Genomic DNA, 12,835 nt, shown 5'->3' on the forward strand with positions numbered 1-12,835 from the left:
CAGGAGACCATCGCTATGGCTGCTGCTCCCTGACAGCTGCTGAGCCTCAGCGAGATCAGCCCCCGCACGGCCCTTGGTGTGATTCCTACTCTGGGCTTGCCTTGGTGTTTTGATTGGAGTCTGTAAGAGAGGCAGAGTCTCAGCCTGCTCCTGATCTCAACATGTCAGATGTGTCTGAGCAGGTGTTTGGGCTCAAGGAGGGCTCTGAGCAAAACAGCAAGCCTCCCGAGTTCAGGCTAGAGGGGTTGGCTGTGCAGAGGGCTGTGGACAGTGGGTGCCCTCTCGTCCACCTGGGATTGGCCCTGCTCTCATATGTGTCGGGCTGCCCGTGACCCTCTAGCCCCCAGCCCCACATTGAACCTGCTTAGACCTGCTGGGCTCGACTTTACGGGTCCTCAGCCTTCAGCCACTCCAAGAGCCAGGCCACGTCCCTGTAGAAAATGGCCTGAGAGTCACTGCCAGGCTTAATCATCCAGGTTTCCCCCAGGAGATGATGCTCTCCCTCGGGCTTCCACAGAAGAGCTAGCTGTGAGGGTGTCATCCAGGAGATGTGTGCTTGAAACTTTACTTGTCTCCCTCTCAGAGGGACCCTCGTTTCTATATGTCCCACGTTTCTATATGACTCCCATGGAGTCCTGTCTGGTGCTGGGTGTGGAGGAGCCCTCACCTCCGACGGGTCTCCTGTGGTCTCCGACAGCAACCCCTGTGGCATATCCCTCTGTGCAGGGGTAGGAGCAGAGGCTCAAGGGCAGGCCAGCGGGGGCTCCAAGCCAGCAAGCCAGGGAGCTGGTGTTTGCACTTTTGCCAGAAGTTGTGATGAGGGGGGCTTTCTTAAGTTTAGCCTGACCAGTAGTGAGCAGAGTGGGAGCAGGTAGGACAGACTTGCAGGCCAAGAAGTAGAAGGCATTAAGCAGTTGGGATGTGAGGTGATAAAGGCCTGGCACGAGGGGTGAGAGAGGCAAGGAAGGGACCTGGATGGGGGTAGGGCAGGAGTACTGATTAGCTGGGGAGGGTGGGCACTGCTCGAAAGAGGAGGGTCTGGTGTGGGGAAGTCCAGGTTCTGGTCCCAGCTCTGCCCCCTGCTGGCTTCTCCCTTGTAAGACCACACTGTCCGGGTGCTGGGGTGAGATGGTGCGTGCAGGGTGCTTAGCTGTGGTCCTGGCCATGGGAGTCTCCACGGGAAAGACCTGAGAGAGGAAGGTGGCAGGCCAGGTCGGCAGTGGGGAAGGGCTGCTCTCTAAGTCAGTGACAAGGCCCCAGAGAAGGCCAAGGCAGCCAGGCGTACACCCAGCCTCTCACACTTGGGCTTGGTAGGCTCCTGTTCCCACCCTACCAGGCCCCCTGGGCCTGGGTTCCAAGAGGCGCCATTGCCCAGAGAGCGCTGGCCTGAGCACTGTGGATGGAGCCCCCCTCCCCTCCCAGGTACTCAGGCCCCTGGTGTCCTACAGAGATCAGCTCTTCTAAGCCCAAGGTGGCTGTGTCACCAGGTACAATAAGTACTGCTGACACCCTGACAAGTCAGGGCTGACCCTTTGGGACAGCGGGGGTTCCCCTGACAGAAGGTGGGGCACTGGGTCCATGTAGCAGTTTTTCAAGGCTGATCCGGGTGCAGGGTCCCTATCTGTGCCCTTCTTGGGCAATCCGAGGCCACACTCTCCTAAGTCAGCTGTGCTAGGCAGGAAATCAGTTCCGGAAATGTACCCCACAGCCAGATGATCAAAGCCCACAGCCAGAGCTGCCTGGAGCTGCGGGATCGGTGTCTGCAGGAGCCGCTGCTCATCGCCGCTCTGCCAACGCAGCCAGGAAGGAGGGGACTGCCTCCCTTCTCCGTGGGCGCCTCGAGCTGCCCACACACTCACTTCCAACCTACTTCTTGTTTCCCCAGAACCTCCAGTGGGCCCGCGACGTGTTGCTAGGCAGCGGTATCCCGTGGCAACAACTGCAGCACATGCCGGCACAGGGGCTCTTCTGCGAGAGGAACAAGACCAATTTCTTCAACGTGAGTACTTTGCCTTGTTGATTTCCGAGGCTGCTTGCTGCACTGCTTTGCGCTGGAGGTGTGCGAATGGCCTCCCTGGGCGGGTGTTCCCAGGACCACGGCTTTGCGGCATCCTCAGAGGGCGGGCAGGGTGGCGCAGTCGAGAGTGCGCCAGACTCGGGAGTGGGGCCGTGCTTGCCGAGTGACTTCTGGCAAGTCGCTGCACTCTCTGGGCACTGGTTTGCCTGTCTGTGGGGTAGAGGCATGGATAAGCTCTGTGCGTTCTCTAGAGCTCCAGGCATTCTGGGGCAACAGCAGGCAGTGGTGAAGGGGCTCTAGGCTCATGGTCTGCTCCTCTGGAGCAGCTCCGTCGGCCCCCATGTGGTCTTGGGCACCTAGGAGATTCTGACTGAAGCCGTGTCTACTGCCTGAAAAACAAGTTTGGACAGTGCTGGGCTTTCGGTGCCCTTCCAGCATTGACGTTCTATGTGGCATAGAGACCCACCCCTTGGCCAGGACATGGCCTGTCACCAAGGCTTGTCTGCTTTCCATCCCTGAGGCCCCCTTAAGCCCACATCTACCCTGCCTGGCCACCCCACCTGTGCCCAGCCTTCCCTCATTTGCTGTGTCCTGCACAGAGATAGCTGACCCCTCACTCTTCCACCTGGAAGTCTCCATCCACCCCTCCCAGGACAGCCAGCTCCCAGCTGGGTGGCTTTGGCAAGTTACCCAGACCCTCTGAGCTATGGTTGGTTCTCTGTTTTCCCGGATTCCCTGTTATGTGTATAAAAACTGAAGGGTGGGGTTGGCCTGGACAGGAGCTGAGGAGAGTAGGTCTTGGGGCTGGAGGGGTGTGTCAAAGGCTGGTTCTTGAGGCACGTGGCAGTAGGGGCCTCCCCACTGAGAGCCAGCCAGGTGGTAACATGTTTGGGTCCGTGGCTCTTCCCCTCTCCAGGCTATGACCTTCTAGTGGCCAGGCAGGGGCCATGGAGCCTGGGAGCCCTGCCTTTACCATCTCTCTCTGTGGGTATTTTATAGACAAGCAGTAGATGCTGTCAGTCTACACAGGACCAAGGATTGGCAGAGAAAGAGAAACTCTTTCCTGCCTAGATGCCCAGGCCACAGCCATCACCCACAGCAGCCACTGTTCCTCATCCTGCGTGTGTCCTTGCAGAGGGTGTCTGCCTATGTATAAGCCAGTGAGCAGAAATGTACCCAAAGGACTAAGTATTTGTGCTTCTGACCTTTGTTTTTTGTTTTTTTGTTTGTTTGTTTTTTGTTTTTTGAGTTAAGAACATATCTTGGAGAGTGTTTTAGAACTTACTCGTTCATTTTAGTAGCTGCATAGTATTCCCGACATGTGGATGTGCCACAACTTACCTGCCCATCCCCCATTGATGGGCATTTAGGTGGTTTCCAGTCTTTTGTTGTTACCGTGTTTCATATATACATCTTTGCCAATGTGGGGATCCATTCAGAGGGTAAATTCCTAGAAACAATTTCCTGGTCAAAGAGTTTGTGGTGCCTTTAAAGTTCTAGAAGAAAGATAGTACCATCCAAAGATCCAGCCCACGTTCCTAAACTTAGATTCATTTTTTTCAGACCTCTTCCACACTGTTACTTTTTTTCATATTTATTTGCTCTTTGGTAGGTGAAAAGTGTTATCATGTTTCATTTATTATTAGTGGGATTGCCCATGATATCACATTAGCAGTTTTACAGTTTTAGTTTTTTTCGGTGCCATTTCTACTCCTGTTAATTTTCTTATTAGGTTGTTAGTCCTTTCCTTATTGATTTGTAAGAACTCTTTGTCAGTGTTCTGCAAACCTTTTCTCTGTGGCTGCCAAATTGAAGTTAGAGCCAGGCAGCTAGCTAGTTTCCCTGAGTTCCTCTATTTAAAAAAAAAAAAAAAATTTTTTTTTAATGTTTATTTATTTTTGAGAGAGAGAGGGCAAGCAGTGGAGGAGCAGAGAGAGAGGAAGACACAGAATCTGAAGCAGGCTCCAGGCTCTGAGCTGTCAGCACAGAGCCCAATATGGGGCTTGAGCTCACGGACCTATGAAATCGTGACCTGAGCTGAAGTCTGATGCTTAACCGACTGAGCCACCCAGCCTCCCCTTCCCTGGGTTCCTTTATAAAATGAGCTACCATTACTACCTGCCTTGAAGAGTATTGTAGGGATCAAGTTATATAATGGGGTATAGCGACCCTACTTCAAGATCTGGCATATGGTAAGTGCTCAAGAAAACAGCTTCCTGGGGCACCTAGTTGGCTCAGTTGGTTAAGTGTCCAACTCCTGATTTTGGCTCAGGTCATGATCTCATGGTCATGGGATTGAGCCCACGTTGGGCTCTGTGCTCCCTCCCCTGTTTCTGCGTGTATTCTCTCTCTCCCTCTCTCAAGAAAGAAAAGAACTTCCCTTCTTCTCCCCTCTTACATTGCTGGTATTTGCCCTCAAAGACTACGCAGTAATGTTGTAAAGAGAGACCCAACCTCCCTTTCTTCCTCATGGGTGGACTGCTTACCCTTCCAAACGATAGAGTTTAAGAGGCCGGCACCTCGGAGCTGGAGCGCATCTGAACTGGCAGCTGGGTGCTCCAGGCCCCTTCCCCATTGGGCTCACTCCCCGTAGCAGCTCCTGTGGTTTCTGGGGCCATCTAGAAAATGAGTTCTGTAGAAGGGCAGTCAGGCTGCCTGTGGGAGAGGAGGCTGGCAGAGCCCCGGGTGAGCCTGGCACATAGGCAGTGCCTCCCTGTAGCCGGAAGCCCCTGCAGATACAGGCTACACCCAGCACGGACTGGATGTTTTGGGTGTTTTTACCTCCTCTGTGTCAGCTGTTTGTTTCTCTGTGCTTCCCCAATGACCCGCTGCTTTTACCACCCTCGGGTGCTCTCCAGCCCAAGTCCTGGCCACCTCTGCTCTCTCACCTCTTCTCTGTGGAGGTGGGTTGGGGCTCCTGGTGTTTCTCCAGCCCGAGGCCAAACAGACACTTATACCCCCGTTGCATCCCTGTACTCAAGGGACAGGTGCTCCCAGCTTCTTGGTGACAGGATGGCCTTTGCTGAGCCCACCCTGCCCTGTCCTTGCCACTGTTGTGGGAGGACCCTCAGGGTGGATGCACCCTGCCTCATACCCAGAGAGTGCTGACCCTGTGCGCTCTCAGCACGCAAATATGTCTAGCAGATGTGACCAAGTGTGAGGAATGGTTGCCTGCCATATTTACAGAGGAGCATTTAGGGCCCCCTCAGCTGACTCTGCTGGGATGGGGCCATGTCACTGACAGCTGGGGCTGTAGGTCAGGAGGAGCAGGCTGGCTCTTCTCCCTGCCAGTGTGCATTGGGGTTTGATGCCTTAGCCTGGGTGCTAAAGGCACCGGGCTACTAGCACTTGTGAGGAGGTATAGGGAGGGTGAAGGCAGGGGCATCTGGCACCCTGGCCTGCCGTCCCTCAAAGACCCCACTGTCTTGGGCCGCCAGTCCTTGGTGTCACTCACCCAAGGGGCTTTCTGGGCAGCCCCCCTCATCATCCTCAAGGGCCTGGACTAGGGGACCCTCCCATTATTATTTTTTTTAATCTTTATTTATTTGTAAATGTATGTTTGTTTATTTTTGAGAGGGAGAGAGAGCGCAGGCGGGGGAGGGGCAGAGAGAGAGAGAGAGAGAGGGAGACACAGAATCCGAAGCAGGCTCTAGGCTCTGAGCTGTGAGCACAGAGCCTGACGTGGGGCTTGAACGAACCTTGAGATCATGAACTGAGCCGAAGTCGGACGCTCAACTGACTAAGCCACCCAGGTGCCCCAATCTTTATTTATTTTTGAGAGAGAAAGAGAGAGAGAGAGAGTGAGTGCACAAGCCAGGGAGGGTCAGAGAGGGACAGAGGATCTGCAGCAGGCCCTGAGCTCACAGCAGAGAGCCTGATGCGGGGCTTGAACTCACAGACCCGAAGATCGTGACCCCAGCCGAAGATGGATGCTCAACCAACTGAGCCACTCCGATGTCCCATTTTGTTGTTTTTTTTTTAAACCTCCCGTTATTTTTTAATGACAATTTCTGAAAATTGTGTGAGTCACATGGGACCACATTGTCACTGCAAACAGTCCAGACACACAATGGAACAGGTGGCCTTCTCAGAGGTGCTTCTGTTGCATGGTTGGGTTGTTCTCTTTTTTCAGGGGTGTGTGTGCAAAATCAGACAAGTTTGTCATGCAGCTTGAGAAAATTGCGTGTGCGTGTGTACGTGCACACATGCTTTTCAGCAACTTGGGGTTTTTTGCTGACGCTAAGTCTTACAGAAGTTTCCCTGTGAGGAGCATAGGCCATCTCACATTTGGAGCTGCCACCCAGTATTGTGTCATGTGAGGGCCACAGTCTCCTTGAGTGGGCACATACGTGGGGCCGGTCTCTGGGCTCCCAGGCAGGCTGTGGTAGGCTTTCCTGTCCATGTCTTTGTGCCGTGTTCCTCTCTGAGTCCCTAGCTGTCTTTGCCTGGCCCAGAGGAGGTGCTTGTTGTTTGTAGACTGATTTCCATTCGTGCCTTTTCGCGTAACAGATGGTCTTTGGGCATGTCCTCCTGGTCCAGCCAGTGCTGGCTGCCGTGATGCCCCTGCCATAGGATACTTGCAGGCTTACAGTAGAGCCCCACATGCCTGTCCCTCCGTGCAGGGCCTCTGTAGGACACCGTCAGGCACATGGGAGAGGCAGGGAACCCTTGAGGAACTTGGATGTGCTGGAGGCAGAGTAGATGCTGTTCTGCCAGAAACAAGACAGGGAGGCCTCCCGGGGTTCAGGGTGAGAGGCACCTCTGGGGGGATCTCCTCAAGGCTGGGCCATGCCTGAGGCAACACTGTGTGTGAAGGGGTAGACAACGCGATGGGTGCTGAAGGGCGGATGAGTGTGACTTTCCTCGTGGGGTCTCCTTGCACATGGGGCTTATCGGGCCCTCTGCACTTCTGGCGGGGGCCCTGTAGCAGTGTAGACGTGGCGTGTAGCAGGGCGCAGCAGTGTGGTTGGATGAGCATGTGAGAGAGAGGAATGAGCTTGGCGCATCTCCAGCCCCACTGCTCCACAACTTGACTGAGAGGGAACGGTTCCCAGCCCACCCCCTTCCTCTGCCGTGGAAAAGCCCTGCTTGCGGGCTGTCTGCCGAGCAGGTTGGAGCTCCTGGGCCATGGCTCCAGCTCTGGAGCGGGCTGGAGCCCCAGCTGAGGGCCTCATTACCTCAGCCCTCTCCCACCAGGCGGAACCGTCTGGTCTTTGCCAAAACAGAGCCAGAGTTGTTGATCGTTGTTGGTTGAGGTCTTGCAGCCCTCCCTGCACCGGCGGGGCCTGGCCTGGGCCCTGGCGCCTGTTCTTTGACAGCCTCGGGCGGCACCAGCAGGAGGCATGTGGCTATGTGATTCAGAGGTGGCCCCTCAGGCCAGCTGTGCAGAACAGGGGCTGGGAAGACAGGGAAGCCCGGGACAGGAGGCATCGAGGTGGGGGTTGCGCCTGGGGGACATATGAGCCCTCCTGAGCCAGTGCTAGCCTTGAGAGGGCTGTGGCGGGGGGGGGGGGAGGGGGGCGTGGCAGGGGACTGTACCTCTCTGGGCAGAGGGGGCCAGGAAAGCAGGCTCAAAGCACACTGTAGAAGCTGAGGGCTCATCTCTGAGTGCCCAGAAGCTTCTACAGCTTCCTATGCAGGTGTGTGCACCTCTGGACAGGTGGGCCTACAGAGGCTAGAGCTGGGCTTTTCTGTCCAGAGTGAACTTCTCTCCCTCTTGTAGTTGATTCAGAAACGTTCCCATAGTAACCAAGCCAGAGATGGCTCTCTCTCCTTTCCCAAAATGTTTGCTTATTTTAGTAGGCAGGGTTTTTTCTTGTTTCAACCCAGTTTCCAACCACTGTGAAAGAAGCAAAGGAAACCAAGGGCCCAACTAGCATTGCTTCCTGCATCTGAGACTGTGCAGGGTGGGCAGCGGCTGTGGCCAGAGTTTGAGGGAGTAGAGGTGAGATACTGGCTTGCTGGGGCTTGGCTGCCCTGCCACAGTGCCCCCATAGCCACTCTCGCCCTATGTGGGGGTCTGCCTGCAGCTCAGGCAAGCAGTCCGTGGCCAGCAGCACCCAGGGCAGGTCCCCAGGCCCTGGGGCCACTGAGAAGAGCACAGACTTTAGACTCTTGGGTGGGCTCGGCCCCTGGCCACTCCACAAGGCTGCCTGTTGGCAGGGGGGTCACAATAAGTGGATGGAAGCCCCCACCAAGCACACCCTTGGCACATCACACAACTCACCCTTAGGATCAGGAATCAGCCTGCATGGGGCTTTAGGGCTTATCGTGGATCCCAGTGGTGCTAGTGGAGGGCGGTGCCGGCACCAGAAGGGGTGTGGCGACAGTATGTGGTGGGAGCCCCATCTGTCACCTGGCCAGGGCCCTCTGGAGGCTCCAGGCCCTGCTCTGGCTCGAGTGGGGCAGCCTGAAATGCGGACATGGCCATCCCTGCCCACTACATGGGCCCCTTTCTGTGCGGCCTGTCTTGGCCTTTGGTGCCTGTGGACGCAGGTCTTGCTCACTCTCCCTTGGTCAGTGCTTCGTAGTACTCCCCTGTCTGTCCTCCTGCCCACCTACCTGCCCTCTTCCCAGTGGAGCGGTAGCTTCCAGTTCTCCACTGGTACAAAAACATGGCCTTCCCTGGTCTCCTTCCTCACCTGTGCAAGTCTCCAGGGCAAGTGCCTGAGAGTGGAGGCCCAGTCACAGGCCCTTGGCAACCAGTGCCTCTACAAGTCAGGAGCCAGATGATTCTGCAGCAACTGCCCAGGTTCCCTCCTACCAGCCCCCTCCCTGCCGCCTCCTTGCACTCAAAACCATTGGTTTCATTTTGGCCTATCTATGGGGTGACTGGGAAAGCCGAGCCCCTTCCTGTACCCATGGTTAGTCCCTCTGTTGGCCCTGGCTCTGGCGTGCACTCCTACCCAGCAGCCACCACATGGGCCTTGTGGTTCTGTTTGTCCTGACTCCATGTTGCTTCAAGTGTTGGGAGATATAGTCATCACGAGCTGTCTTTGTTCTTTAAGCACTTGTGCTGTGTGGTTGCCAGCCCTGGAGCCTGAGTACTCACTGAGGGCCCCGATGTGAGAGGAAAGGCCCCCATAAGCTAGGCAGCCCACTGGTGGGAGAGCTGCCCACCAGACCTGGGGGGAAGGAGAGAAGGTCTCTAAAACCTCCAGCACTCCATCTATCCAGGCAAGAATCAGTCACACCCATTCTACTCTAACCCCACCAGTTGGCTGTATGAACTTGGGGGAGTCCCCCTCTACCTACCCAGTGAGCGGATACCTAGTATTAGGGAGGGGCAGGCACAGCAGGCCCATCTCCCAGGCAGGCAGCCCAGCCTCTGAGCCTAATGCACGGCCGGGCCTGAGACAGTGCCTATTGTACAGGCCACACCTCCACCAGTGCCCTGGCCCTCGGGAGAGAGCCAGGGATCCAGATAGAGGCCAGTGGTGCTGAGGAGGGCACAGCCTCTGGAATCCGGCACATTGGGCACTCCCAGGCGGGGACTTCATCTAGAAAAGCATCCCAGCACATCCCTCTGGCACAGTGCCCAACAGGCGAGGCGTGCTTAGAGACTCTGAATTCTTCCCACCCTCGAAGGTTCCCTGGGACAGGATTAACTGGGAACTGAGCAGCCCCAGAGTGGGGGAGATAGGCACCATCCTGACTTGGGTGAGCTCTGGCCACGCCCTGGGGTCTGTGCCCAAGACGTCTGCTTCCTGTTGCAGGGCCACAGTTGGCCCTTCTTTCCCACCACCCTCCTAATTCCCAAGAGGCACCGTGCCTGGTGGGCTCGTGGGCAGCTCTTGCCTCACTTGCACCTACCCCTGGAGCTGAGTCACTGACACCCACCCCCAGATGCCAGTCCCAAGTTCAGGGCCTTTTGCAACAGGCAGTCATCAGGGAAGACCAAGGCACGACCCAGGGACGAGGTGTTGGTCTCCACCCAGTTAATTATACCCTACACCACCCCTGACAGCGGCACATTTGTCCTGCCTCCCAGCAGTAAACAAGCCCCAGGAGCGCTAGCGTAGGGTGTTCCAGCCTGTGGGGCGCTCCAGTGCAGAGTCCCGCCCACCCTCTCGGGTCAGGGCCAGGGAACGTCGGGATAGGAAGCCCCTGGTTGGCAACAGACCCACACCTTTCCTGAAGTCAGTCCGCGCATGTCACTTTTTCTGCTCTCAGCACTGGTTGTGACAAGTTCTGGTTCCACCTCTGCTTGTCCCCATGCCCACACCTCTAGGAATGTGTTGCCCCTTTGTTAAACCTGCTGTGTGCCAGGCCCTGGGCCAGTTACATTGTCAGTGAGGTCCAGTGTCTGCAGGCCCATTTCATGGAGGTGCCAGGAGGTAAGGTACCTTGGCTGAGGTCCCATGACCAGTTAGTGTTGGAGGAGGAATGTTGGCCTCACTGTATGTAGTGCTGAAGCCCATGGGTGGTAGCCGGTGGTCACACATAAGGGAAGAAGAACGGAAAGCCAGGGAAGGTTGGCCCCCACACTGGGATTGGCCTAAGCAGCAGTGTTGCCCAAATGGTTCATTGGCTAGGTAGAGAGGATGGTGTAGCAATGGGCACGGGAACATGGGCATCTAGCCCTGCCCCAGCAGGTGGGGCTGGGACTACAGGTGGATGAGGGCTGGGCCATGGTATAGACCAGGGCCACCCAGAGGGCTGGGACTGCACTGTTGCCTGGTGTGGATACCAGTGTGGGCATGTGTGGGCATGATTGGGTTGGGCCACCTGTCTGTGGTAGACAGTCCCTGCCTAGCTCCACCCAGGGGCTGCAGCTTCTGAGGAGAGCACAGTAATAGTGGAGGCTTTCACTGTTGCCACAGTGCCAGAGCATCTGTGCCCGGCCAGGCCCTGGCAATGGCAGGACTGGCCCCGTTTATGGGCACTCGCTGGGGGCTTTATTTGGGGTGCCGCCTTTGATTCTCCACAGCATGTCTGTGTGGTTAAGATACTATTATTATCCCCATTGTACAGAAGGGGAAGTTGACACCAACAGGTGTTATGAGCTGTCAGAATCAAAAGGCCTTTCCTACCCTGTGTCCCCCAGTCTGACCTGGCTTCCCCTGTTGGACAGCAGAGCTTGTGACCCTGTTTTCAGGCCCTATTCATAGGCCACTCCCCGACTGATGTGCTTGCTCTGGGGACTGGGAGAGGATGCCACCAAAGAGAGTGGGATGCCTCTGCAGCAGCACTTGCCAGCAGTCATGCTATGGTGGCTGAGGCTTGGCTCCCCAGCAAGTCTGCACTTGAGCTGGGACCCAGGCATTTTGAACCTAGCTGGGGCAGTGGGCATGGCAGCCAGTGGATGGGCCCTAGAGATAGGCAGAGGAGGGACACAGGGCCCCCACAGACCAGTGGGATGCGGGACAGGAAGGATGGGGGTGCACGCAGGCAGGGGTGGGCCTGGCCTGGAGCTCAGCTCTGCTCTGCTGCACCAGGTCCACTGTCCCACACATTCCTGCCCAGTGCGTGGGCCCCAGGTCTACATGTGTGACCGTGGGACGCCAGGATGCCGCTGAAGGGCCACTGCTCATCATCTCACTACTGCCTATGCACCCATATCATCTGACTCTCAGAGGAAATTATCTGAAGTTTGTTGTGGCTTTCCTCTCCCCCCATGGAACCAAGTCCCCAGTGGCTGCGGGTATCCCAGCTGGCCAGCAAGGAGCGGGCTCAGGCTCTGCTCCTGGCCCTGCCCTCGGTGGAGGGGACTGTGGTAGGTGTCCTGGCCTCCCCCTCATCCTCACGAAGATCCCCAGAGCCGAGCAGCAGCGCCGTCAACGGGGTGGAAGGAAACCTAGTCACATCATGGTGAGAGTTAGAGAACAGAAAAGAAGGGAAAAGTTTAAATTGAGGAAATCTGAGCTCTTTGGCTGTAGTAGAAATGGCTGCAGTGGTGCTATTTTTAGCATTGTTGAGATGATCTATGGGCCAGTTGCAAAAGTAAACAAAAGATTCACTTCAAGTTCTCCAGGGAAAAAAGGTCCGGTTTTTAAGAGTCTTAAAAAGGTTAGCAAACTTGTGTGGCTTCTTAGCTTATCCCTGGGTTCTCCTTCCTTCCCATGTCCTGCAAAGCTCTGCAAGCCTTGTTGAACTTCACAGCTTCCGGCTTGCTGGGCTCAGGTTCAGCCTGGAGCAGGTGCTGGAGGCCTTCCCGTCCACATTCCTGCCTCCCTGTCTGTGGGGACAGCCTGAGCCCAAGAAGTGGCAGGTGGGGAGGGGCTAGTTCCCACCTGAGAAGCTGCAAGTGCTGGCATGCAGTGGGGCAGTAGGGACAAGGCCACAGGACAACCAAGCCTCTACCCTGACAGGACCACAGCACAATCATCAATCCCTGCCCCAGCCCAGCTGCCTTCATTCACAGCTAGAATTTTTTAAAAACCACCAATAATCCAGTGTAAGCAGCCTTTAGATGATCATCCCCCAGAGTACAGTCTTTTCTGACCATTGGAGACAATTTCCATCTTCAGATATGGATACATAGCTGTGGCAGTGCCGGGACGCTTGGGCAGAGGGAGATGATGTGTTTAAGCCCTTGGCATTCGCAATCTCACACACCATGATAGTCCCGCAACTGCCCACCGTGCCGGTCCCATGCAGGGGTGCAGAGACCCCTGCGGGTGGCACAGCTGTGACTTGCCGTGGGCCACACAGCCAGCAAATGGCAGATCCCAGACTGGAGTCCAGGCCCGGGACCCACATCCTGCGGTCCAGCTTCCACTCCAGAGTTTCCGGCCAGCCCAGGGGGCCGGCAGTGATTGTGTACATGTCCAGAACTGACCTCAGCCCACAGCCCCCTCCACCCAGCCACTGGGGGTG

The 12,835-nt window shown here is 56.2% G+C and overlaps 1 protein-coding gene across 1 annotated transcript in view; it reads left to right on the forward strand.

Moving 5' to 3' along the window:
- The window catches only part of CABIN1 (calcineurin binding protein 1), a 154,584-nt gene that overhangs the window by 106,241 nt on the left and 35,508 nt on the right, over positions 1-12,835 (forward strand). Inside the window, exon 29 of the mRNA XM_047088073.1 lies at positions 1,886-1,999. Coding sequence (XP_046944029.1) covers positions 1,886-1,999 — 114 coding nt within the window. The remainder of the gene's footprint in view (positions 1-1,885; positions 2,000-12,835) is intronic.

This window comes from Lynx rufus, unplaced genomic scaffold (assembly GCF_022079265.1).
Source record: "Lynx rufus isolate CCGP_SWC_20201006 ecotype Redwood Valley unplaced genomic scaffold, mLynRuf1.p SCAF_24, whole genome shotgun sequence".
NCBI lineage: Eukaryota > Metazoa > Chordata > Mammalia > Carnivora > Felidae > Lynx > Lynx rufus.